This window comes from Azolla caroliniana, unplaced genomic scaffold (assembly GCF_043228905.1).
Source record: "Azolla caroliniana isolate FFs.n. ecotype wild unplaced genomic scaffold, voAzoCaro1.0.p SCAF_8, whole genome shotgun sequence".
Taxonomy (NCBI): Eukaryota; Viridiplantae; Streptophyta; class Polypodiopsida; order Salviniales; family Salviniaceae; genus Azolla; species Azolla caroliniana.
Genome location: NW_028230443.1, coordinates 6,597,099 through 6,625,097, shown reverse-complemented (window position 1 = coordinate 6,625,097; position 27,999 = coordinate 6,597,099). Strand labels below are relative to the sequence as shown.

Here is a 27,999-nt window from a genome sequence, read left to right as displayed (position 1 = left end):
GAAAGAAAGAAAGACAGACAGACAGACAGACAGGCAGACAGAAGAAGGCGACCGATGAAGAAGAAGATGAAGAAAGAAAGAGGTATTTCTGGCTTCATCACTTTTGGAAAGAAGAAAATGAGCAAGGAAGAATGAAAGATGGAGCCCGAATAATCCATAGAAGTGGAATTGGAAGCAAAGAATAGCAGCAGCAGCAGCGATGGAGACTCCCATGTCTCTAAGACGAAACCCCCCAAGGAAGGCCAGAATGGTCTCTGCAGGAAAAACTGAAGCCAAATCTTCCAACAGTGTTCACAAACGGTTCATCATTTCGGAAGGTAAAGCTCTCCTTCCTTCCTTCGAGAACTCTATACCGTCGAGATCATCGAAACAGCCTCCTCCGCCTTCTCGATTGAATCAGAAAGAAAAACATGTCCTTCTGAAGGATGCAGAATCTCTTTTCCCAACGGTGGTTTCTCGGCCTATCAGTCATTCTTTACCACAAGTGGCATCTGAAGAGCGTGAACATGTATTGGTTGGAGGATTTGGTTCTTCTTCTGGTTCAACCAATCTTGAAACTGTGAATATGATTCAGGAAAGTTTCCCCAGGGTTGATTGTGTCACAGAATCTTCTGAAGCTTTTAAGAATGTGACCCAAGGACGATCCTCATGCGTTCATCAAGTTACAGAGGCTTCAGCGATTCCTTCCAGAACTTTGGAGAATGCAATTCAAGAAGCATCCTCATGTGTTAATAACTGTAGCATGGAATCTGTCGGGATTGCTGATTGTGCTGTCAAATACTTTGTGAATTCCCCTGGAACTGCAGAGATTGCAAGTCAAAAAATATCCTCATGCGTTGATCCTGTTATGGAGTCTGATATGATCCTTTCCAAAACTACAGACAATGATCAGGTTCCAGGATATTTTGCAATTTCTTCCAAATCTGCAAACGTGAATCAAGATAGCTCCTTGGACGGTGATTCAGTTTCAGAATCTTTTTTGATTCCTTCAGAATCTGGAAATGTGATTCAAGGAAGCCCCTCTAGTTTTCATCTAACCACAAAATCTTCAATGCTTCCGTCTGAACCCACACATGTTATTGAAGAAAGATCCTCGAGCCTTGATGGAGTTATTGAATCTATTATGATTCCGTCTGAACCAACAAGCATTGATAGTGTTACGAAGTCTCTTATGACTCCTTCTGACATGGAAAATCCTTCTGCTAATGTCTCTTCTGAAAAGGGAAATCCATCAAAGGTTTCATCTTCTTCAAAAAAGATGCATGTTTATCTTCGCATCAGACCTGCACGTGTTAATAGAACAATAAAGACCATGAAAAGGTCACAAAAGATCGGAGATAGTCTAATCAGAAGCATACAGAGTTGGAAACACCCTAATCCAGTGGAAGCGAAAGCATCATTGAATGCTAGTGATGTATGTCTTCACCATGGATCTGATTCTGTTACTCTTGTTCCACCTCCATCACTATCGGGTCTTCGTAGATCTAAAGTGGAGGAATTTAATGGTTTCTCGCACATTTTCAGTCCTAATTCTAGTCAGGTGAGTAACGTCCTAACGTTTAAGGTTAAGTTAAGAATTTGATTCAAATATGATTTCAAGGAAAAAATCAGTAGACCACTATATCTTTCCTCATGCTGGAAACATTTAAAGAAGAGGGCATACACACGCTACTCTATCTGTTTTGAGACATAACAAGAATGTGCAACCATCTTATGTATCTATTTCATGATGATTATGTGCACACACATTATAAAAGCTTAATTACTTTAAGCCTCCAAATTAATAAAATACAGCAAAAGGCTATTGTTTATCTGTTATATCTGTATAGATTTATATATTGACTAAAGCTTTGCCGTTTTATCAATTCATTACCTTTAAAATTCTAATTTTGTGTTGCGTAAGACTCTTTGGTTGACTTGGATCCTGTTTTATTTTATTTTCTAAATCTTTTTTTTTGGACAGAGTTTCTGCAAATTGTTTAAATTCCTATTGGGCAACACTAATGCAGCTCTTCATGAGATATTTGTATAATTTGTGAGAAAATCTGTTAATAGCAACAGTGGAATAGTTGTTAGAACAAAATAGACACTCCTTCGACTTGTGAATAGCCTTTTGCAACTAGACGTGCCTTATGCTTATCCTTTGGCTGAGTGGGCCGAGTTTGATTTTGGTGTTGGTTGACTTTTGGTAGAAGAAGATTTCTTGGCATTGTCCCTTTTCTTTTTCTGACAGTCGGGCTGAATGTGACCTTTGTAGGCTGGGTTGTTTGGTGGTCTTGGATTGGGTTTGTTGTAGGAGTTTCTATTTTGCTTCCACTTGCCTTTACTTTTCGCATGTAGAAGCGCCTCATTTCTTCCTTGTTGCCCTATCTTGTAGTATGCCAAGAAATGTATTCATATCAGGTGTGTTGGGAAGAAGAGAAATTGTGTCTCAAAAGGCTGAGAATGTCTCATGCAACTTGATCATTAGACGATGCACAAACTCAACTTTGGTTGACTTGTTTCTCAAAGAAACTAGTTCCCTTTTGGAGAGTAACAAATTGCGTTATTTGATCCATGATGTTGGGAGTGTCATGAATCTTGAGATTTGCTAGTTGGCTCTCAATAGCTATCATTTGAGCATGATTAGCTCAATGATACCTGTTTTTGATGGCAGCCCATAGTTCATTGGCTGTCTCTTCATTTGTATCTTGAAATTGACGGGCGATGCTCAGTTTAATATTAAACATGAGGAAAGCATGAGCATGAGAATCCTTATCTAGCCAAGCTTCAATCTCAGCTTTAGATGAGCCAATAAATTATTTGGTTGAAGAGGATGAAGTTACTGGTGGTTTCTTCTCAATACCATTGACTACATTTCATAGACGATGGTACTGTAGCAAGGTCTTTATCTGCAGTTCCCAATTTAAGTAATTGTTCCCATCCAAGATGGACTCTTTGGGGAGTTGGGGAATGGTTGATGAAACGATGGTGGCTTAGATGAGGGGAAAAAAAAAGAACCTCCTTTGTAGGTTTGGGAGGGAGGTTGCAAAGAAAAGAAAAAACTCCTCTTAAGGGTGGGAGAGTGGGATAAAAGAAGATAGGTCTGTGTGCTCTTTGGCAAAAAAATCAGGATGAGGCTATGGAGACCTCATTGCTCTAATACCATGTGAGAAAAGCTGTTAATAGCAGCAGTGGAATAGTTGTTAGAACAAAATAGACACAGCCAAGCTGTGCGAAGGCTGTTAGACAGCAGTAGCAAAAATGGTTGCAAAGAGTAGAGACACAACCAAAGAGAAGAGCTTGTTTTTGAGTAGCAGCTAAAATAAAGTCTTTACAAAAGAGGTTGGTATAGCCTATTTATACAAAATTGGGGAACGTGGGTGAAATGGTTGTTTGGTAGTTAAGTGACTCTTGTACTACCAAACAGGTACAATAAACTAGGAATAAGAGGGAATATCTTGGAAAAAGAGGAAGAGAGAGAAGGCACTTAAAGTGTTGCAGATTCTAGAGAGAGAAAGGATTTAAAAAGTTGTGGATTCTAGAGAGAGAAGAATCTAGGAAGAGAGAGAATGTAGAAGAGAGATAATAAAGATTAAAGAGAGTGCAAGTCTAGAGCTGCCACCCTCCAACGTAATTATGGCAGCAAATTGGATCCTTGACTTTGCATTGTCTCTTATTTAGTTTTTGGATTGTCTGAGTATTAGTGTTGTTTTAAACAACACACAAATGCTACTTACATATAGACACATGTTCCCACACACCCCTGCATTTGCAATTGTATATCCACATGTGACTTGTACATGCTTAATCCACACTCTGAAAATACCCCAATACTTATTTTACCAATCTCTCATAAGAATTGAAAGCTTTGTGGTTTTGATTTGTCTATTAGTAGGATAGCTTAGACCCAGATTTGATCAGTAAAAAGCATATAAAACCTCAATATTCAATGAAAGGTCTATTTTATTACTTCCAACAAGTTTGGGTTACAAGTCATGATACTGACATTTCTTTGACTCTCAGGATAACGTATTTAGCACAATTCTTCTTCCAAGATTAGTAGATTTGATAAGAGGAGAGAGTTCACTCGTGGTTGCCATGGGACCTACGAGTGCTGGTAAGACTTACACTATGCTAGGAACTCCTGAAGATCCTGGATTACTTCCAAGAAGTTTGCAGTATTTACTTGGAACAAGTCATGAATTTGACTCTACATTAATGTGAGTATAACACCTTTGACTTATTTCTGGAACATAAAAAATTTCTTGAATGGAGAACATTAATATTTTCTTTGTTATAATCTGAATCCAGAAAGATAGTTATATCCATGTTTGAGATATATTCAGAGCAAGGAGGCAGGTCTGAAAAGATTTTGGACTTGCTGCAAGATGGAGCTGAGCTTAACCTACAGCAACATCAAATTAAGGGTTTGCATGAGGTAATGAATTTGCGGTCTGTCCCCTCCTCCTCTGACATTGATTTTGATGTCATCATTTGGAATGTACACCTCTTCTGTGGTCTATTTTTCATGGTATTTCTCAGTGATATAGCCAATTTGGACTTCAGCTGTGGTGTATACTATGATTTGTACTGCCATCAGAATTAGGCTACATGAAAATTCTGTAGAGTTAATACTCAGCCCTGTTTTGCTAAGAAAAAGGATATTTTTGTGGTGAAATAATATTGTTGCACCTAATATACTTATTCGGTATTTATGACTACATGTGATATGCCAAGGATGCAGGCCTTTGTATCAACAGCAGAAGAAGCTAGTTCCATTGTACTAAATGGCTTACAAAGGAGGACAACTGCAAGTACTGCAGCAAATCATTGTTCTAGGTAAGATAATTCCAAGGAAATGTGAAGCCACACAATTAATTCGAAGTCTGAAAGAACACTTCAAGAATGATGTTTTTGGTTGTTCAAGGTTCATTTTAGTGAAGATAGTAAGCAGACTGTTCGATATCCCTAATTTGTTACTTTAAATAGACACACACATAGGTGCTGGTTTGTTCCCATCTGAGACTATCGAAGTTTATTCTATGCTGGTTTTCATGTAGCAAATTAAGAATTATGATCATTTATATGTGTGGATACAAATTCATGTGATGGTAAAGTTAAGTCGTGTAGCAAAATTGCAGTCTCTATGATATTACAAAGATTCATCAAGAACAAATTTCATATCATCAGCAATTGGTGTGTAAAGATATGGAAGCCTAATTATGTAGAGAACTATTGCGTTATTACATATTTATGAAAATCTCAACTTGATGTTAAAATCGTAAAAGCCATGTCACGAGGATGACCAAAAGGTCTTCATATATGTGTTGACTTTGAGAACAAGGTTGCCTATGTCAAACTTTAGATACATGATTGATTGCTCACGGAAGTTGATCATAGTAGCGTTGACTATGGGACTCCATATTGTTCATATGGAGCCTAATCCACACGCCCAAATATCGAAAGAAAGAAAGGAAGATATATTAACGTCTCTAAGAGGCCAAAATGGCTGTAAATACCTTCAAGGAAATTCTTGAAAATTTAGTAAACTGTTTAAGGTACCAGATATTCTTGTTAGCTAAGCACTTAACATTGTGATCCTAGATAAACAGAAATTTACACCTTTGAAAGATCTCCAACATGGGATGATCCAAGATGGAGAGTTCTTTGAAGTGAGATTTGCACCTTCTTCAGAGAAATCTTGAATATTGTATGATTTAATCGATGTTCTAAAAAATTTGTAATGAGGTGAGCAATTGTGTAATAGGTGAAACGTGAACCATACATATCATCTACTCCTTATAGGGCTTTATTTCTATAGAAACCTAAAAGTTCAGAGACATTATATGCTGAACACCTTGGCTGGGTTCATGCTTGGATATTGTTTTTTATGTTCTTGAAGGTGAATAATTATTCCTATCTTATTTTAATCCATTATTTTTCCTGACATGCTTGGATATTTTTGATTGTGAATAACTATTTCTGCACTATTCTAATCCAGACTTTTTTTTGACAGTCGATCACACTGCATCATTAATATTTCTATAAGTGAAGAAAAGGTTTCAAAGGATGAACATTTAACAGTCTATTCCAAACGTGCAACATTGACAATTGCCGACTTAGCAGGGTTTGAGAGGGAAAGGAAGACAAGAAACCAGGTTGGTTTCAGCTCAAGTGTTTATTCTTGATATATGATGAAAACTGAAAATATAAATATAAATATAAATGTTAATGCAGCATGAAGGTAGTCTATAAAGTTAAGATAAAATATAAACATGTAAAATATGAATGTGGACGAATGCAATTATAACATAAATAGAAATATATAAATGAAAACATAAGTAGTGGATATAAATACCTTTCTCTCATTCCTATCATTCAAGAGCAAAAATAGGATAATCAATGTGAATATGTGCTACGAACTTAGATGCCCTTTTTTACAAGTAACTCTATCTTTAAATTCAAACAAAACTGGCATTTCTGGAAACTATCCATAGAAGTTGGTGTTAGACCTAACCAGTAACGAAGTAATGGCCAATTTTATTTAGAGGTAACATATTCCCTCAAGTATTATGTTGGGCTTATTTGCAAAACATGTTATGCAATTTGGAGAATATTTTGTCCCATGATACCATTGGCATGTTTGGCATCTTTAAGCTTTATATTATGCAACTTCCTTGTTGAATAGCAGTTTGGTTGAATGTGAACTTCTTGTAGAGAAAAATGATTGTATTTACTCTTAAAGGGTCGGGTGATTCAAAAGTTTTTCATCTGCATTCTGGATGCATTGAGTTGTGAGTACTGATACATCAGTTTCTCAAATTATTTGACATATTTTGTCGCATCCAGCATAGAGCAACACAACCTATACAATTTTGTCCTTAGCATAAAATCTGGTGCTTGTGTTGCACATGATGGGTTTGGTTGTATGCACTCTAGTTATCATGCAGAAAGAAAGAAAGAAAGAAAGAAAGAAAGAAAGAAAGAAAGAAAGAAAGAAAGAAAGAAAGAAAGATATATTAAAGTCTTTTAAGAGGCCAAAATGGCCTATAAGACCAAACAAGAGATTACATCTTAAATGTTGTCTCGCCTTTGAGAACAACAAATCAAAATAGAATAAGTATTACTCAGTAAATATAAAAGTAAATAAGATAAAAATAGATGAGGGAATCTGGTTTTCGGTGCATGTGAGGTTCTCAAGTTTGATATATTGTAACTTTTGTCTTCGAAAGGTCTCTAGCATAGGTTGATCCAGAATGGAGAGGTCTCCTAAGCAAGGTAAGCACCTGTGATGATGGGAGATAATGGCCTTTATTTGTCGATGACAAGGGTGTTGCGGACGTGGTCCATTGTTTGGGGCCTACGTGCACGACAAATTGCTATTGCTTGATCTATTGTAACCCCTTTGTCATGTCCTGGTCGAGAGCCCATTTGTGTATTCCCTTATGTTATGTACATATAACGTAGGTGAGGGTAGGTCACTAATATTTACATAAGTGAAGGGTATGTTCACTAATGATATGTTAAAAAGGGACTAATGTGATTGGATAGAAGGAATGATAGGTGCATGCACTATCATGATTTGGACAACCAATGAATGGAGAGTCCTTTAGAAAGGCACATCTATTTAAGGGGCCTAGGGAGAGGTATAAATATGAGGCTTAGCTACCCTCATAGGCACATTACGTCGAAAGGTTGCTGTCTTAGCCACCGGTGGTGCGGGCTAGGCTTTCGTCTCGACGATCGTGTTATTTTTTCCAAGGAATTAGTCATCCTAATATCCGGCGGTATGGGACGTCGGTGGTAGGTTGGCCATGTCTAGATCATAGCTCAAGGTTGGAACGGGTTCTTCTATACAATCTATTTTCCTTCTTTTTACTTTATTTTGGTCTATTGATTAGTAATAGATTCTTAACACCTTGATTGACTCGTAGCATTGGAGTGATGGGGCTAAAGATAGTTGTGATTGTCCTTTGTGGATGAGCTTGTGTGGTTGTATTATTGTCCTTCAACAACTGTTCCCTATGTCTCTTGAGTTCTAGCAATAAAAGTCCTAGGCACCGTTGGTTCTCATATTCCATTACCTTGTGTAGTGGGCCAAAGCCTTGTTTAAAGAGGCAATGGTATCTCCCACTGATTTCATAAAAGACACTACAATGACAAACATAGTGTTCTTCGAATTCCACTCCTTGATGACACAATTGGCAAATTGTTTCTTCTATAGGTATACATGTATATTTGCCTACCTCAATCTCTAACTGATGTGATGAAGTTCTCAGCTGCCCTATCACATTGCGCAACGCATAGGATAGATGTATTCCTAGATAAGGTGGCCCACTGATGAATCCATCCTTTGATGTGTGTAAGAAGTGTGTCTTGTAGTGGGCCATCTTTGTACCAAGTGAAATATTGGGGCTGATCCATGCTATCTTGTTTTCCAAGTTAATAATATTAGTTCGAATCACTCTATTATTTTCCACTTTGGTCATATTTAGATGGGGAGAGTCCAAGCTATATTGGAATGGGGGTAGTGCATTTATACTCATGCCATTTGACTCGAACCATTGCTGCATTTCAGCATACTAACAATGAATGCCTCCATTTTCAACCAGTTGTCTTGATGACATAAGTTCCAACCTTGGGTCCCATAGATGTTGGATACATGTCATGATCAGAACAATGCCTCGGTGATTATAGGTGCTGCTCCCATATCTGCCTGGATTATATCATGGGGCACCAATGCTTTGCTCCTTATCATGCAAGCAATCATTGACACTAATGGTCTCTCTAAATCTTTCCAATGATTCGCCTTGTTAAGACTCGATCCCCATGTTTCTACTCCATAGAGAAGAGTTGGTGTGACAAGTGTATCAAATAACCACAACTTAGTTCATGGCTCTTGGAACTGCAAATGTGCACATTGTCTCTCGAGGGCACCAATTGCAACATATCCACGAGAAAGCTAGGCACAAGCAGCCTCCCCTACGGAGAACCTAGGCCCTGTAAATGTTACTCCTAGGTATGTGTAGGAGCATGTGTATTCCACCTTTTCCTCTCCCAAGAAGAATTCTAGTTCTGATCTTGTTACCCATGCTTGAGTGGTGTTGAACACCATCACTTTAGTTTTATCCATGTTTATTGATAGACCTTTGTTAGTACAAAATAGTTTTAAGTCTCCATTTTCGGCCAGTTGTCTTGATGACATAAGTGCCAACCTTGGGTACCTTTGTTTCAGGAGCTCCCAAAGACGTTGGATAAATGTCATTGATCGGAATAGTGCCTCGATTATTATAGGTGCTGCTCCCATCTCTGCCTGGATTATATCGTGGGGCACCGATGCTTTGCTCCTTATCATGCGAGCAATCATTGACAATAAAGGTCTCTCTAAATCTTTCCAATGATTTACCTTGTTAAGACTCGGTCCCCATGTTTCTACTAGAATAGAGAAGAGTTGGTGTGGCAAGTGTATCAAATAACCATAGCTTAGTCCGTGGCTCTTGGAACTGCAAATGTGCACATCGTCTCTCAAGAGCACCAAGGGTTGCATATCCACGAGAAAGTCGGGCACAAGCAACCTCCTGTAAGGAGAACCTAGGTCTTGTAAATGTTACTCCTAGGTATGTGTAGGAGTGTGTATTCCACCTTTTCCTCTCCCAAGAAGAATTTTGGTTCTGATCTTGTTACCCATGCTTGAGTGGTGTTAAATACCATCACTTTAGTTTTGTCCATGTTGATTGACATACCTTTGTCCGTACAAAATAGTTTAAAGACATTTAGATGTCTTTGTAGTCCTTCTGGAGAGTCAGAAATCAACACAATGTCATCAGCATATAGTAATATTTGTATGTAATTTTTGATACCTCATCTATATAGAGACCGAAGAGAGTGGGGGATAGTGGGCATCCTTGCTTCACTCCAATTGTGCTAGCCACCGCCTTTGACAAGCCCTTCGAAGATTGCACTTTTCTTGACATGGATTCATAAAGTGCATAGATTCCCCAATGCATATCGGTAGGAACACAAGCCGTTGCATAAGCCGAGCACGTGGCACAATGTCAAAGGCTTTTCGGAAATCCACAAAGCAGCAATAAATCCTCTTATTGTGGGCTCCGCCCTCCTCAATAAGGGCCCGGAGGGTCAATATGTGATCCAAAGTTGTGAACCCCTTCCGAAAGCCTGCCTGTCCAACTGAACGCCAACCATTATGCTCTGCCCATATACTCAATTCTGATTCTAGATTTGATCCATATAGTTTAGCCAAGTAATGGCCAATCATGATTGTCCTATAGTTGCTTGGCATCATGGGGTCTCCACTCTTGAGGATTGGCACAATGGTATGCTGAGTCCATCTAGTAGGGAAACCTTGACACATGGCTCTATTAAAGATGTGTGCTAGCAATGGAAGCAAGATGTCACATGCATAGATAAAGTGCTCACCCACCAATCCATCATGATCTTGGGCCTTCCCAAATTGTATCCGATCAATGGCATTTCTTACATTTTGTAGTGTAAAGAAGGTTGATTCATGTGGACGTGCGACATTCGGGTGGGGAAGAGGAGGTTGCCCCGAGATATCATATAGAACCTTTGCATATTCATGCCACACCTGAGGTGAGGTCAATTGTGTGGTGGGTTGCCTTTCATTAAACATTTTCCATGCTCTTTTACTCTCTTGTCCTAGGAACAAGCGATACAAATGATCTTTAAATTTAGCCAAATACAATCTCTTCTTCTTCCTTACGAGGCGTTGGAAGGTTGCTCTTGCTTGGTTGTGTGTATAAATGCCCCGAGTTACATCACGTTGCAAGCATCTCCTTGTATCACGACATTCCTCATCATACCAACTATTTTGTGTTACTCTACCAAGTTTGGGGGGATTGGCCGTTGTGTGAGGGAAGGCATTTGTGGCAGCTTTATGCAATGATTTGGACAATCCTTGGGTAAGTTCAAGGGGTGCGAAAGGATCCAAATCTAGCATGCCATTGTATACACCACAACTATACACATCAATTGTCTCTTGAGTAAATAGATACTTAGCTAGCCCACTCCCCTTAGCATATACATCCTTTGTGCATCCATCCTTTACCTCAAAGCATAGATATGCATGATCTGCTGCCAAGCCAATAGGTCTACCTGATATAGTGAACATTTTTATATCAGGTATAAGAGATGGGGATCCCATTTGATAGTCGATTGTGCTTGCACCCCCTTTTGGGTTCCAAAATGTCAAACCACTTGATCCAAGCCATTGTATATCACAAATCCATGCGCACTTCCCTAGGCTAGAAAGTGTTTTCCATATTCAGTTATAGCACTCATATCTTGAGCTTGTTGCTTTAGACCAACCTTTTCTGCCATAACTTATCCATAAACAACCTTGTTGGTGTTAAACATAGTTGTTTGTTCATCTTTGGTTCGTGCATTAAAATCTCTTGATCGTATTATGTCCCCCATATTAGCAAATTGCAATATATAACTCCCTAAGATCCCCTCTTTTTATTTGTATCCACATGTAGCTTGCATCTACATCCTTATGGACAACATGCACTCTATCATGGAGCTCCTTTTTGTATAGCACAACCACTCCTCCCGAATATCTATTGCTTCCTTGTGTCCGAGGTTGGGGGCGACATATTGAATTCCAGCTATATCCTTGTAACTTAGGGAGTTTGCTAGCCATGCATTGGTGAGTCTATGTATACATAGCAATATCTATGTTTTTCAATGTATCTTCAAAATATTCGACATCTGTTTGTAGAGAGCTGTTGCAATTCCATATGGTCATGCCTAGAGTCTCATAGGCCATATATCATCATGCGGTTCTCTTCTCTATAATAATGACCTTGCCATCTCTATAAATGGCCCATTTTCCTTCATTTCTTGCATCAAGCACTCGTGGCATGTTTTCTTTGCGGTGTGCCACTTGGGCTAGAGTGAGATCGTCATCTAAGTATATTTTTTCACCCTTGAGTGCCTTTCTTTTAGAGAGGAAAGCTTTTTTCTTGTCAATATCCATGAAGTGGATGATAAGGGCTTTAGCTCTAGACTCATCTCTTCCCACCCTCCAAGCCGAAGGAAATGGAATATTTGATGCTCCAATATTTGTTTTGAGATTCTTGGCATCTTCTTGTGGACTTCCTTTTTCGGCCCAACCAACCACTCGTACATGCAACGCACGAGCTTTCCTCTTGGCTTCATCTTCTAATGTAGCATTCATCATTGCTATCCTATCCATGAATGTTCCTTTTTGCTTTTTCATTACCTCTATCCAAGGGGCATTTGCTTTAATGTCGTTTTGGGCGTGCTTAGCTTGAGCGTTGGATCTTTGGCCATGTCTGCCCATGTTTGCATTTCCTTAGTGTCATTGGCTTTCATAGTAGAGATGCATCTTTCCACTGCTTCTTGTCCTTTTTCTAAATCTACTTTTATAGCTCCTAACTCAACCTTACTTGAGGATATTTTATCCTTAAGGTATTGTGTCATGTCATCCTTGAGCTCTAAGTGTGATTTCTTCACATGGCTTATTATGTCTTTCCACATCTTTTCTAATAACTCAGTCTTGAGAGAGGCATGCAACTCTGTTTTCTGTTTCTCTATCTCCTCTTTCATTTCTTCTTTTAGTGCTATTTCTATATCCTCTCTAATAAGATTGATCTCTTGCACAATCAAATGGCGTAATAGGTCATGTTTCCCATTTTCAACATCAAATGGAATGTCAAATGGGTCTTGCGTTTTGTGTGCCTTGTGCGCCCTTCTAACGCTATTCGGGTGCTTCCATCCCGTCCTTTTCGTATATCGTATCTTCTTGGGGTCTTACATGGATCTGGACCCTTATCAGAGAGAGAGAGAGAGTTGAGGATCATCTGAAAGATAGATTAGTGGTAGCTTGTACACTTGATATTTAGAGATGATGGCCTTGAAAAAGCATGATATGTGTTGCAGTTCAATGTTCAAGCAGATAATCTACAGGGCACAAAGTTATGACTTTTTAGCGCCATGGTTTTGTTGTACAACTAGTGGTGTGGTTATTCCATATGAACTTTTTTTAGAACCACTAACAAAATTTGAATAGGAATTTATATTGTGGTACTATATTCTATGTTATTTTCAAATTTGATGAGGGCGATTGCAAAAATGAGATTTCAATTTTACCTCTCAATATCTGTATGCAACATCTTTCAAACATGACAATAGAAACATGCTTATTCTTGTAGGGGGTTCGTTTGAATGAAAGCAACTTTATCAACAACACCTCAATGGTTTTTGGGCAGTGCCTCCGAGTATGTTATTCTTTCTACATATAAAATGTATAGTAACTAATTGGGCTTGTTGACTTTGTGAACTGTAACCATCCTATCTATTTTCTTACAGGCTTTGCTTGAACATCAGAAGAATCCAAAGAAGGCACTTCAAAAACACTTTCAGTACTCTATGGTATACATCAGATTGCATACCAGTATACTGCACATGGGATTTTAGGTACCTATTGAATGGTTTTTCTGGTGTATATTGTCAGCTTACAAGGTATCTTAAACCGTACATGGAGGCCAAGGGGAACATGACATTGGTGAGCCAATTAATAGTTTGCTAATCAGTAAACTTCTGCTAGAAAAAGGGAAAGATAATGATGATTGTACATGCAGATAATTAATGTAAGTCCCTGTGAAGAAGATTATCTTGATACAGCATTTGTGCTGAGGCAGGCTGCGCCATATTCAGCTATAAAGTAAAAGACTGAACTGACCTCGTTTTTGCTACTACAGCTGCTTTAAAGTATTATCAATAAGAGATATAACTCAATTGATTTGGAAGCATCTTTTTTAGTTGTCATAGGTAACCTTTTCTGGACTGTTTGTTGATTCTTGTTATCCAGGTTAAATTTATTGCCACCGAAGGAGACAATTGATAAACCAGATTCTGGGAAAAGAGCATTCATGCATCAACATGGACATTATGTTAAGAAACGGAGAAAGGTAACGTAACTTCGTCATCATTCTTGTCCTATTTTTCTGAACAAAGTTCATTGAAGTTCTGTGAACTTTGGCTTCAGGTTGATGGCATCGGTATAATGGATTATAAGTCCGACGGTATCCATGTCACACAAACAAATAAAGAAGTGGAAGAGAATTCTGCAGGTTCTTATTTCCCTTGACAACACATGCTGATATTAGTGAAATTGCTATGCAGTTTTGATATATAGCATCATTTTTCATGTGCAGTCCTGAATGCAGACATCCAAAATGTTTTGGGAGTAGAAAATTTTGAAGTTGAGCTTGCAAAGAATCCTGATTCAGATCTTATTACATATTCAAGAATGGAGAATATACCCATTTTACATGAGCAGATATCCAAAACATTTAAGCTAACGGTTGTTGAAGAAGTAAATAAAATTCTTATTCAGAATCAGGTGAATAACTCCATGGAAATATCTCAAGCAGTTTATGAAATTTTTGAGAAGGCCCTTGAACAACATCACGATGAAGTTTTGGTATGCACAACTACTCCCTAGAGAACCTTTGTTACCTTATTGATCACATTTGTTTTTTTCTATTTGTTATTTTTATTTATCTCCAAACATTATGTTAGACGATTAAAGTTCACAAATTTGGGTTCGCAGTGTCACTTTGGGGAGATTCTTGTTGTATTTATCTCATCATTTTTGAAATAATGGTTCATTAGTATGCATCTTCTGCTCATCATCAAATGGCATATGATGTTTTGAATGTGTTAATCTGAGCTAGGTAGTTGGGAGAAGATTGATATAAGAAACAACCTTGACTCCAGTGGTGGAAACACAGAATCATGTGGTGCCATCGTAACAATTGAGTGCTATTGGACAATATGCATAAGCAATTATTCTGACTGTGCATGGCATATTAGGGTCAGGTTTTTATGATATTTGTCATCATTACCTTCAGGTACCTCATAAATCAACTACATGTGTAATTCATGGTGAGAAAAAGGGGTTTCAAAATTTGGAAATGAAAAAGGGCTCCAAACAAAAAACTAATTATGTATGTTGTTCTCTTTGGAAAAAAAAGCATGATTGAGTGAGAAGTTTCTGCTACTATTATAGATGCATGACAGGACCATTTCTGGGTAATAAATGACAGAACATGAAACATGTTCTCATTTAAAGCAATATTATTATTATTATTCTTGCTCTTTCACTTGCTGGAGCTCAGTTTTTTAATTTTTGAAATATTTTATTTTTGCTTCACTAATGTTTTGTATTTCACAACCGGAGACATTGAGTTTACAAATATAATGTGGGATGGAAGGGCTAGTAAGCTGTTTCATTTATGGTGATGTATGATAAGAATGACCACAAATTCTGGTTTTAATATCACCAAAAGCTGAAAGTTGTCTTAGAGTGCAAATCATGAGTTAGATTAGAGCCTTGTTTTTCACATTAGAGAGCCTTATTCGTCATTTTATAGAATTTTAAACTTTATTCATGGCTGCAGGGTTTAAAATACAGGTTCGAGAAACAACGTGAAGATATACCTTTGGTGACAGAAAGTTTGGGCACAGAACAAAATCAGAGTTATTCTCTATTCAAGAAATTTGAGTACATAAAACAACATTACAGAGAGGTAGAGAGACCATTAACTATGGGCATATCACGAGCTGATCATGAAGATTGTAATGTAATGATACCAGAGAGGGAAGAGAAATTAGGTAGTGGCCATAGTGAGAAGGGTATAACTGGAGGAAAATCTTTTGAGGATGTGCTAATCATGCCCATATCTTTAGGCAAACATGAGGATTCTTCTACCATGGGATTGCAGATAGATGAGAAGATAGTTAATTGCAATGAACTGTCATGCCAGAATAATGATGGCATTTTGGACATACCAGATATATGCCAGGGTACTTATTCTCTCCTTGTGCATTTTTTGAAGAAGAATTTGAATAAAAAACTTGAAATTGGAAGTGAAACTTAGTGCTTCATATTTTTACCAAGGTATATCATGAAGGAAATAACTTGGTACTTTTTTATGTTCGATAGCTTATAGTCACGTATATGACTTCATTTCTGTGCCTGTGACAGATATAGAGGCAAGAAGATGGCACTGCGCTTCTATGTGCAAGGTCTAGTGACTTTCTTTTTTGCATAGACTATTGAACCACAACATGCAAGGCATTTGAATATTTTCTTATGGGTAGATGGATGATGACACAAGAATTTTCAAATATGTAAACACATTTAGTTCTTTACTTTGTGCAGGATAACATCACAGGTGTCCAAATTGAAGGTGAACATGTCAGGAATGCTAATGTGTTCGAAGAATCCACACCTTCAGCCAAGGAATTTCCTGCCAGCAGAATGAATTCTCTGGGTTCCCGTGATAGTTTGACAGCAGAATCTGATAGGGACATTATTGGGACTAGCACGTCTTCAGACATTTGTTCTTACAAAGATGTTGATTGTGAGATTGGCCATGCTGATAAGGAAATGCTTGTTAGTAATGATTTGCAAAGCGGTGAGTTATCTTCAGTTTTGGAAGATAGATCTATGTTCAAGGTTGGTGATGTGGATAAAGTATCATGGGAAGTCATTCCAAAACATTGTGAAAGTGATACAATGATGGTAGCAAAGGAGGTTGAAGATTCTGGTGTTAATACCTCCCATGAAGCACAGGTACTTGGATTTCCACTTCAAGTCAGTGATTCAGAAGATGAGCTTGAAAATGACAGCCTTATATTGCAGCAAGTCCAGTTCAAATCACTGAGACGACAGCTGGTTTCCCAGGTTTCTCTCTCTAATGAAGAATGCCAAATAGACAAACCTGTGCAAGAAATGATAACTCCACCAGAAAAAATGTTATCGTTGCATGTTGAAGAAGGGGAGGAGTTTGGTCATCAGGCCATTCAAACAGGAAGTGAATTTGCTGGTTTGAGAAATGTTGCTGATTCAGAAGATCCTCTAATGACAGACCTCCATGAGGTTAAAGCAGGAAGTTCTGAACAAATCACGAAGTTTACTGGCTGTATCAAGTCAAAAATGCCATTGGAAGAGAAGAATGTTAGCAACTTGCTAACTGAAGCAACTGATGCACATAACACATGTATGCAGATATATTTTTTCCCTTCTTTTGTTGGATGAATCTATTAATTGAATTTACCTTCTCTTTTGTCTAAAACAGTTATTGTCAAGTGTAAACTTGTACAAAACAGAATTTCTGTTTTCTTTGTTTGCAACAAAAGAGATCTAGATAGACTAAATTCAAACTATACATGGATTGCAGGTTTGGAAGAGGGCAGAGTGTCATCCTTTTCCAAAGGAAGATTACTGGTTTTATCTCTAATAAAAGATCCCCAAATATCATTAGGGATTAGAGGTGACCCTAATGTGAGACTTGATTTATACTTTCTGTAGATTTAAGATTTATGAATTTGATTGCCTCCCAAACTTTAATTGTATTTCTATTTTGCAGGGTTGCTACTCAGTTACGAGTAGGAGTACAGAGACAGTTGGACCAATCGGGCTTGACCTAGAGGTACATGTGATCCATTCTTTTGTTTCAAACAGTATAAATCAGGAATATTCTGATAAAGGGCTATGTAATCATATTTGGGTACACCATGGGCTTCGGATTGTTATGGATTTTCCTTTGAACATTTTAATTTATACAATTCAGGAGATCCTAGAGATACCATTACTAGATATTGAAAAGGACCTATGGGAACCTGAGGGGTATAAATGTTCGAGGCTTATCAAGCTACTTGAAAATAATGGTGGTATTCTTGATATCAGCAAATTCCCAAGAAGATATTCACAGCAACGATCAATCTGTCTAAGGTTAGCTATATATCGAATATCTGATTTGTGGCTAATGTACCTTTGGATATGATGTCTTTTTATTTCTATGTGATGAACATTTCAAATTGCTTTCTTGTACTGTGCTATTGTAAGTGAAACTTCTAGATACTACCCTTTTGTAAGTAAAATTGCTTTCTGCATTTAGTTTGAGGATTTTTTATGGACATTTCAAATTGGTTTCTTGTACTATGCTTTTGTATGAAGTGAAACTTCTTTCTGCATCTAGTTTGAGGATATTTTTCTCCCACAAGCTTTTAGTTGGTAATGTAATACTATTCCAAGGAAAAAGGTTCTTCAAGCTGTTCTTATATTCATCCATCTTTCTGAATTCCAATTCCAGGTATTGCTTAGCAGTGATCTGTGGACAAATGAACGTGGATGGCAGATGGTTTCCATTGCCAAGAGAAAATCTCTCTTCTAGAAAGAAGCACTTTTGTGCAATTATAAAGGCAAAGACTGTTTCTGAAGCTGTTGGACATGCCAGATATGGACTTCAAGAGGAATCACAATTCAGCATTCCACCAACCAAATATAGGGAAAAGCAGGATGTGACGGAAACTGTTGTGAATGAGAAAGCTGTGAGGTCAGGGACTATATTCTCTCAAGCCGAAGATAACAAGGAAAATAATAGCTTTTCTTTGCCTGCCAGTAAATCAGTTGCCCCTAAAAGGTGAGCCATTTTCATGCAGAAAGATGTACTTAATCATCCATAGAGATGAGCTTTTTATGTACACAATTTCTGGTTAATTATAACCATGGACATTTGGTACTGAAACAGCATTTGTAATATGCCTAATTTTTTGTAGGAGAAAGCTGCAACCTATGTCATCACTATGCTTACAGCCAGGCAATCACAATATTATCACAGATTTTGAGAATGAAGACGTGAGTAAAAGAGTTCAGTGTGTGAGGAGATTATAAAATTTCATTTTAAGGAACAAAATGCTCTCAAAGATTGTACTTCTTAATGTTTTTATTCACTTATTACTTTATTTTTGCAGGCTACTGTTGATGAGCCATGTACTGCAATGTTGCCAAAGAAAGTCAACTCCTTGGCAAATCTGCTAATGGGCAGTAAAAAGTAACTTCACTTCCTTTTTAATGCCATTAACTTCTAAACACATACAATTTAATAGCTGCCCAAAAGGCATTCTCAATATATGTAGAGAACCTCGAGAAAAACCATATCTTTCTCTAACCACTCTTTCTATTGCACACTCTTTTTGTCCCTGGAGTGTTAATCTTCTATAACAGTCTGTAAATATTGGTGTAACAAGAAAAGTTACCAACATTGGGATGGTTGAATGGGATAACAAAAATGAAGGCCAATTTGATTGTCACAACATAGTTTTGATATGTATGGTCTTGGATATTAGGCACATACTAATGGTCCATTAAAATGCTTGATAGTTATGGATACCACTAATGATTAAGTAAATACTTTTATGCTAACCACCTTGAGCAAAGGAATTGAAACATTTCATAAACACCATTAGCATTCCATACCATGGACACAATCAAAATAATGCTATTGCAGCCTCGCCACAATGTTTATCTTTTAATGGAGATGTTTGTGTCCCTCTATGAGGTTGGCTGCTCATTTTTCACTTATCTTATGATTTCAAGTCATTGTATGTATTAGCCATGTAAAATCTTATGTGTTGTGCGCAATATAGGGAACTAGCTATGCATTCATTATGTCATCTTGAGACTTTTTTGAGACTATTGGTGAGATTAAGCTCTCTTCTTTGGACATGTTAAATTATCAAGGTATAACCTAAGATAATATTTGGTTCGGTTTGATATGAGAGTATCAAATTTGAATTGTTTAAAAAATTTGAATCAAATCAAACCATGGAACCATTTAAATTGGAATGGTTTAAACCAAAACAATTCAAACCAAATTGTTAAATTGTTAAAACTGTAGTTTTGTTGCTCGGTTTTGGTTTTCAAGTTAGGTCGAAATTCAAATTTTAATTTTTAAAATTTTCAAAATTGTAAAGACTTGAACTTGAATTGAATCATTAAGTCATAGTTTTGTGGTTTGGTTTGGTTTGTCAAACTAAATCGTTGTTGATTGCTATTAGTGAATGGAACATCTACAATATTTTATGTCTCATGTCTTTTGATGGAGAGTAGTTTGTGTGGTTAAGCACTCTAAACCCATTATTCTTTTCATATCTCATCTTTTGTTCATCGTTAGTTTGATTGGAAATAATGATATAAAAGTACATATATGCACAAAAAAGAATAGTATTTGAAGTTGTTAGGCATGTCATTCTTTGTGTACAATAAAATGTGTATGTGACACTTTGTCTTTCGTTGTTGGAGCTTCCATATTGTGTGAATTTATATGCGTTGGATTGTAGTTTGTATTGAATGACATGAGACAAATATAAAATACTAAAGAGAAGTTTATACTCATGCATTCTTGAAATGTAAAGTTTCATTGCAACATATATTGGATCATCACAACCATAGATGTCAATGTAGGTACCAAAGAAAACATGATGAATAATTCACATATGAATGGGTCTTAACCAATTCAAATAAGAATTGTGGGTTTACTGGGTCTCAACCATCCCTATAGTTTGGCTCACATATGAGCAAAATATTGATTTGTTATCACTAACATGTAGTTGTGAATCCCATAAATAGTATAGAGTCACAAATTTGAAAAAGATTTAGCAACATATACATTTAACTTCATGTATTAAGTTTCTTTATCATCTTGGTGTTGTGTATAATGCTAGCTAGGTTATGTTAGTTTTATGATAAAAATTAGGCCAAAATAGGGCCAATAAAAATGTTTGAAAATAGAGGATTTAAAAGTCTCTATTGTTGATGTGTGGGTTCTTCACCAAGGCTAGAGAGCAAGATGTCACAAAGATAGCTATCTGTGTGATGGTCGAGGTTTACATTACTGACTAAACTTGATAAAGAGCTAGAAGAGTGAGAGGCGAGAGGTGGGGTAAGTGATGAGAGGGCATTAGGAGTGTGATGACTATTTGGAGGATCACAAGCATTTGGAAAAGGTGTGATGGCGTTAGAAAAGGAGGGTTTAGAGAAGTGAAAGTTTTGACTAGAGAAGTTAGGGGATTGAGCACGAGAATAGTTAAGACTACTTGTGTTGATGGGCATGGCAAGGTCATATGATGTATGTGGGGAACCTATACCATCATTGGCCATTACGGGTACCTTCGGAATCATTGAAGGTCGTGGATTATTAAAACGAAGCATTTGCATTTGGAATTGTTGTTCTCCTCTTGATCCAGCTACTGTTGTTGTTCCTCGTAGCACTGCTGGACTATGGTGGTTATGATGTCCCTCATATGTTGTTACCACGAGGCTTGGATCTTGTGATGATCGTTCCACCCTTTTCTTCACGGTGCATTTACTATTTGTGCATCGATAATAGCTCCTATATTCATCAATTCAAGTTGCATATATTTAAAGGATGTTTTCAATATTCATATAGCAAGAGAATTTGTTTTATTGATAGCTTGTTTTAACAATGTGCATTACCAAAATTATCATGTGCACATTTTATAACATGCGAAATTTTTATGTGATTCCTTGGATAAAAATTATTCCCTAATCTCATTAAACTTTATAAACAAATAGAAATCGTCAATGTCACAAAATGTAAGAGCATCAAATGCTCGTGAAATATAGAACATGTAATAAAAGAAAACATACATGCGAGAATGTTTGAACGTTTGTTGAAGAGAGTTGAGTACCTAGACAATAGGCCTTTAAAAAGCACAACAAAGCATCAAACACCTATGTCTAGGGGGGTAATAAGGGAGGAAGAAAAAAGGAAAATTAATCCACATGTAAGCCATGGGAGAGCGAATGGACTAAAAGGTTCAATGGACAAAATATTCCAGAAAATGAGTGGAGAAAGAAGTATTTTAAGACAGGTAAAACTATTGCATAAAACGGTGCAAAGACTTGTCTAACAATCGGCCAAGACATCTCCTTTATTTGACACATGATGTGAGAGGATTGCATTAAATATAGACAGACAAATTCATAAATGAATGTGTAGCGACGCATGTATACATGTGCACATATGTGATGTGTGTGCATGTGTTGTAAGGTTTATGGGTCAAACCAAAGAGGCCCATTATTTGTTGTGATATATTTCATGTGGCCTCGGATGTCCTACCACAACATGCAAAGTAAATGCATTCTCTTGAAAATATGGCTTTACAAAATACACAATGTGAGGGTTGAAGACAATGACAATGATCTGCAACGATGCATTCTTAATAAAGAGATGCGTACATTCATTTTAATTTTTGCTATTTGCGGTTGCAAGTTAGTTACGACCAACCTTTGAGAATTGTGACATCAACAATTAGATACAAAAAATAAGTTATGTAGTTTCGGAAAGGGGTGCGATATGCCATGAATATACCGGTATAATTATGGGAATTCACCAAGAAGCCTTCACAAGCTGAAAATTACAAACTCCCATTCATTGTTTTCACACTAGATCTAGTTAATACCAAATTCACACACATAAGTGGTGCTTATGTTCTTGGACAGAGGAAATAATAAGAAAAACTAGTGTATTTGATTGCCCATTCATGAATAGACTTGTTAGGTTGTCTGTTTATCCTTAGTTATTATTTCAATGAAGTAACAATGTACTAAATAATGATGTTAAATTAAGCTAGTTTCGAAATTTTTTAATCTTCACAAAAGGCAATATGATTTAATTAGCAATTGATGATACACTTGTAGATTAATAACTTTGAGAAAAAAGAGAGTTAAGTTAATACGTGTTTCCCAAATTTTTAATGGCATTTTGGTAGATCTCAACAATTATAGTGGTATATTGGCAATTTTGTAAAGACAAACCTATACCTATTAAGACCCAACGAAAACTTTTTGCAAAGTTTGAAAATATCCGTGCCATTGCCATTGGGACATGAAAGATGAATTGTAGTGAGAAGTCTAACATTAAAAATCTCCATACTCCTTGAATGGGATGCTATCGCTATACTCACAAGCTTGTTCAATGCAAAGGGCCCATGCGAAGCTTGTGCATTGAACAATCAATGATATGTCATATGATAGGGTTATGATATCATGTATCAGAACCTTTCATGGCCAATATCCCCCAATGCCTGAATATGAGTCCAAGATTCTCCTAATGCATTTGTATTGTTCCATTCCATGTCTCTATCTAAGAGCTACCTACCATGCATGCACTAATCATATCGAAGCTTGGATCAAAATAGTCACAAGATGAGATATCATGATATCATGTATCAGAACCTTTCGCGACCAATATCCCGGAACGCCCAAATTCGAGTTCAAGATTCTTGTAATGCATTGTATTGTTCCATTCCATGTCAGATCTAGCTAAGAGCTACCATGCACACACTAATCACATCAAAGCTTGGATCAAAAGAGTCACAAGTCGAGATATCATGAGTCACAGTAGTTGCTAACAACAAACCACATTACTACTAGGCTTGTTAGGCGAAGAAGAACTTGATTGTCGAAGAGCCTTTATGAATTTCAAAATGCATGCATGATTTAAAATCTGTGGGGTGGTCGACAAGACAAGTGATGGGCAACATAAGGACAATTCAAGACGGATCCTTGGGCACTGGCAGGCAATTAAGTGTATGTAAGTTATAGGAGGAAACCTTAAGTTAAGTGACTTAAAGAGGGGGGAGTCGGAACTACATCCCAAAAGACTAGATTGATAGAGAAGCTAGGACATTGTGAAAAGTTTGATGCCAAGGTCATTTAAGAAAGGGAAAGGGGAACCAACACCATTTGAAAAAACAAAGAGAATTGAAGACAATGAAATTGAAAACCAAAGGGGTACCTAGGGTGGGGGCTATTCTTGACCGCCTTTTGGCCATATTTACGCCACCGAAAACCGTCTTCCAAGTGCTCAATGTCACTCTTGGTGACGAGGGCCACTCTCGGCTCGCGTCCGCGCACCTTCTTCTTCTTCCATGCTTTCTTCGGTGGTGTCGCCTTCGATGCCAAGGGCGAGGATCTCATTCTCGTTGTCATGGACCTACTCTCCAAAATTTCACCCAAAAAGACACACACACACATTTGGTTCTATTATTATTGTTGGTTACAATGAATGTAGGACCCGACACTTTCTTTTGTTTTCTTTCTTTTGTTTTCGGATATGGTTGGTCACCACAAAAAAAAACACCATTAGAAGAAAGGGGGGCTCCCTCCCTCCCTCTCCCTCCCTCTCCCTCTCTCTCTCTCTCTAATGGCGGTAAGTTGTTACACTACTAGCCCTAGGTCTTAGGTTTGAGACACAATTCTATTACTCGATATGTATCTTCTTAGTTTACTAGATGCTATTTATCTTCTTAGTTTACTAGATGCTATTGTGGAATGTAGGGGGTTTTGAAGCCATTAAGCCTAGGTTTTCTTAATTTACTAGATGCCACTTGTGGAATGTAAGGGATTTTGAACCCATAAGCCGAGGTCTTGGGTTAATTTACTAGATGCCACTTCCAGAAATGTCGGGGATTTTGAACCTTATAAGCCTAGGTCTTCTTAAATTTACTGGAAGCCACTTGTGGAATGTAGGGGGTTTCGAACCTAGTAAGCCTAGGTCTTCTTAAATTTACTGGAAGCCAATTGTGGAATGTAAGGGGGGTTTCGAACCCATGAAGCCTAGGTCTTGGGTTCAAGACCCAATTTCATCATCTCTCTATTACTCCATAGATATCTTCTTAATTCACTACATGCATATCTTATTAAGGTAGATGCATATCTTCTTAAATTTAGTAGATGCCACTTGTGGAATGTAGGGGGGTTTTGAACCCATGACCTCTCCTTGGTCTTCCATTGGGGCCAAATTTGGTCATAGAAGATGATAGTTTTTCTTTCTTTCTTCTCTTTCTCTCTCTCAATCATTCAGTTAACTAATTTTAACTAATTCTAACCTTCTCTCTCTCTCTCTCTCTCTCTCTCTCTCTCTCTCTTTACATGCTATAAGATCATTCATGATCTTTTTTTATACACATGATTTTTCCATCATCCATTCAATTCCCATTACTCATCATTACCCAATGTCTGCATATCATCATCATCATCAATCAATCAATCAATCAATCAATCAATCAATCTTTTTCCATCTCTCTTTATGTTATTAAACTTAAAAAAGATATGATTGTGCAAAATCAATGCACGTGATTTATGCACAGCTTTTAGGGACATGATGATTGTGCTGCAATTAAACCTATAATTTCGCGTTTTTATGCTTCGAGAACCTCTTAATGACGATCTTTTGCATAACGCTAATGACGTGATTTGTGCTAAAAAAAACAAAAATTTGTTTTTATTTTTTTCTATGTTGTTGATTTAATTAAATGGCATCCCATATTTTCTGATCAAAATCGCCCCCACCAACAGAATCGAAAGTAAAAATAAAGTAAAAATTGTATCGAATCAAAGCAATCACTGACGTACAAAGCATTCACTAATGATGATGAAGATCCTGCAACATTCCTATTTACCCGTTTCTTGATCAATTTTTGGCATTAATTTGTTATTTCTTTATTTATCGATCTAATATATATACCATCCATTTTGTTAATCTTCGTGATTCATTACCGGCTTTTGTTTGTCAAAGAATTGGATGCATTTGCAGCCTGTATTTGAATGCCTGTTTTTTCTGAGACCGGATCGTGCTTCTCTTGATTATAATCTTCTGCTAATCGCTCTGATCCTTTTTGAGTGTCATCGCCTGCTTCTTCGGAAATGGCCAAGTCTTGCTGATTCTCAGGCTCACGATAATGAGCCTTATGATCGATGGAATGCTTGATCTGTTTTTCATGTTGATCCTCCAAACTGTCCGCAGATCTTGATCCATGAGCTCCACGATTATGTATGAATCGATCACAATCTGATAAAGAGAATTGAATTAAGGAAATCAAATTCTGAGATAAAATGAGGAGGTCCTGAGATCTCAATGTTTGGATCTGCCTGTATTTGAAATTGATTCTGAGGCAAATAAGGATTGATTATAATGGTTTGATCAGAAAAAGGAAATGTAATGGTAATAAAAGACCTGAGATGAGTAACGGCGAGGAATAATAATGTGGAGGGAAATAATCGTCATCGTCATCGCCATCGCCATTATTCACATTTGCGATGAATCCCTGCTGCATTAGTGATGATGATGATGATGAGTTCTCTGCAGAATTTCCTGCAGATTTATAGAAGCCATTACTATTATTATTGGGAAACAATCTTGTACTAGCATTATCTTTGTCATCATCATCATCAGGAGCAGCAGCAGCAGCAGCCGTAGCAGTAAAATCTCCCATATCTGTGTCGATTGATAATCCATGCTCAAAGCCAGAATATTGCTCCAAATTAAGATTAGTATTACTATCCTGATAAGAACCATGATGATTACTGGTGTGAGTGCTATGGTTAGTGCCAGTGTTATGATTAGAGTTCTGATTAGTGGTGTCAGAGTCAGGATTAGTAGTGCCAGCGTTATGATTAGTGTCCGTGGTATGATTAGTAGCAGCGGAGGGATCATGCAGATTACTGATGTTATAACCATTATGTGATTGTCCCATTATTAGGATGGATTGATCATTAGACAGACAAGCATACTCAGAGGAGGAGCAATATGAAGGAGGATCAGGCGGATATATAAAAAGGCCATAATCATCATTAGGAGGAGGATCAGGGTAATAACCAAGGTAATTAGCGTGAGGATTAGAGCAAGTATTAAGGTTAGTACTTGGATTGTAATATGATGAGGACCAATTATATGGTGCCTGCAACAAAGTAGTGCTGCTCCATGGAGAGGTGTGAGGGTTAGGGTTAGGGTTAGGATTAGGGTTAGGGTTAGGGTTAGGGTTAAGTTGTTCTCCTTCTACAGTTTCCATAAGAGGGAAAATCTCAACCCTGCAAGCAAAAAACAAAAACAAAAAACAAAAAAGCAACAAAAAGCAAAACACACACACAAAAAAAAAAGAGCAAAAGGAGAAGTTTTTGTTTGGGGGGGGGGGGGGGGGGGGGGTTTGCATTAGAAAAGCTTCTAACAATTTATATTCACACTTGTATAAAACAAAAAGCACACAATAATAATGTCTTCAGTTATATGAGATATTTATAGATTATAGGCACCACATGAATATATAACCAACATAATACATACATATGTACATATATCGATACCTCGGGTTACCTGACCCTCCCTCGGACACATGACCCTCTGCAACACTCCCTCGCGTCTCGTCTATAAGTCTACCCGAAAAGATCCAGTGATCCTACAAGAGACATCTAGAGTCTATTCGGGTACCTCAGGCATCCTCCTGCTTGTCTGTCATTGTGTCACTTTAAATCTCGTTATAATCTGCATTGGGTCACTTAAAATCTCGTTATATAGCTCACGATAGCTTGCCACATTCCGCTCGTACACTCTCTTCTTTCGTGTCCCTCCTCCTTATATGACTAAACTAAACTGCAGAGAGAGTTAACAATCGGCAACGGTTCGGTTCGGTTTGAGAGGGTCCAAACCGGTTTGGAACCGAACCGGTTAAATTTTTTTTTTAAACCTAAACCGAACCGAACCGAACCGTGAAACTGTTAAACTGAACCATTAAACATATTTCAAACCGTTAAACCGTTAAACCGTAAAAACCGCGGTTTCGTGGTTCGGTTTCGGTTTTCAACATAGGTCTATTTTTTTATTTTTTATTTTTTAAAATTTATAATATTTCATTATATAGAATTTTAAAATTTTTTTAGATGTTCCTAAAATGTGAGAATAAGGTGTAAAAATGAAAAGGTTGTTTAAAAACAATTTTTAAAATTTTTTAATAAAAATTTTAAAAAATAAAAACCATTAAACCGTTTAAACTGCGGTTTTTTACTGTTGAAACCAAACCGAACCATTGAAACCGTTAAGCCGTTAAACCACGGTTTCGCGGTTCGGTTCGGTTTGAACCGAACCGTTACCGATTGTTAGAGAGAGTGATGGACCATCCTCATATCCCTAGGGTGTCACTTAAAATCTCATTATAGCTCACGATAGCCGCCACATTCCGCTCGTGTATGTGCTTGCTTGCTTGAGGTTGGTGCAGGTTTTACACGATAACTCATGGTCGTGGGAACCATCGCTGAATGGTCACGAATCATGAATCGATGTCATCATCATTGTCGTCTCA

At 37.4% G+C, this 27,999-nt stretch overlaps 2 protein-coding genes across 2 annotated transcripts; one reads left to right on the top strand and one right to left on the bottom strand.

Annotated features, from left to right (window-relative positions):
* On the top strand, positions 1-19,152 carry LOC147860921 (ATP binding microtubule motor family protein). The gene is made up of 21 exons (XM_087323406.1): positions 1-1,540; positions 4,006-4,202; positions 4,294-4,420; positions 4,727-4,821; positions 5,999-6,140; positions 13,197-13,262; positions 13,354-13,416; positions 13,499-13,549; positions 13,626-13,708; positions 13,856-13,955; positions 14,033-14,117; positions 14,202-14,470; positions 15,450-15,855; positions 16,037-16,077; positions 16,214-17,054; positions 17,235-17,338; positions 17,424-17,486; positions 17,628-17,788; positions 18,150-18,479; positions 18,616-18,694; positions 18,811-19,152. The coding sequence occupies exons 1-21, from the start codon at positions 200-202 to the stop codon at positions 18,892-18,894; spliced, it is 4,728 nt and encodes a 1,575-aa protein (XP_087179532.1). The 5' UTR covers positions 1-199; the 3' UTR covers positions 18,895-19,152.
* Positions 19,153-20,506: 1,354 nt separating this feature from the next.
* Positions 20,507-26,763, bottom strand: LOC147860920 (uncharacterized). The gene is made up of 4 exons (XM_087323925.1): positions 25,881-26,763; positions 25,424-25,715; positions 23,661-23,858; positions 20,507-21,230 (listed from the first exon to the last, which is right to left on the bottom strand). Exons 1-4 carry the CDS (start codon positions 26,713-26,715, stop codon positions 20,645-20,647), a joined length of 1,911 nt encoding a protein of 636 aa, XP_087180051.1. The 5' UTR covers positions 26,716-26,763; the 3' UTR covers positions 20,507-20,644.
* Positions 26,764-27,999: the final 1,236 nt, after the last annotated feature.

Excerpts from the sequence above, each read along its gene's own strand:
- LOC147860921 (XM_087323406.1), top strand. The coding sequence starts at position 200 with ATGGAGACTCCCATGTCTCTAAGACGAAACCCCCCAAGGAAGGCCAGA. Across the intron at positions 4,421-4,726 it reads AAATTAAGGGTTTGCATGAG|GCCTTTGTATCAACAGCAGA; the intron begins GTAATGAATTTG and ends CCAAGGATGCAG. Across the intron at positions 17,789-18,149 it reads CAACGATCAATCTGTCTAAG|GTATTGCTTAGCAGTGATCT; the intron begins GTTAGCTATATA and ends TTCCAATTCCAG.
- LOC147860920 (XM_087323925.1), bottom strand. The coding sequence starts at position 26,715 with ATGGAAACTGTAGAAGGAGAACAACTTAACCCTAACCCTAACCCTAAC. Across the intron at positions 23,859-25,423 it reads TCTTTGACAAACAAAAGCCG|GTCCATGACAACGAGAATGA; the intron begins GTAATGAATCAC and ends TTTGGAGAGTAG. Across the intron at positions 21,231-23,660 it reads AAGAATAGCCCCCACCCTAG|GAGCTATTATCGATGCACAA; the intron begins GTACCCCTTTGG and ends TGATGAATATAG.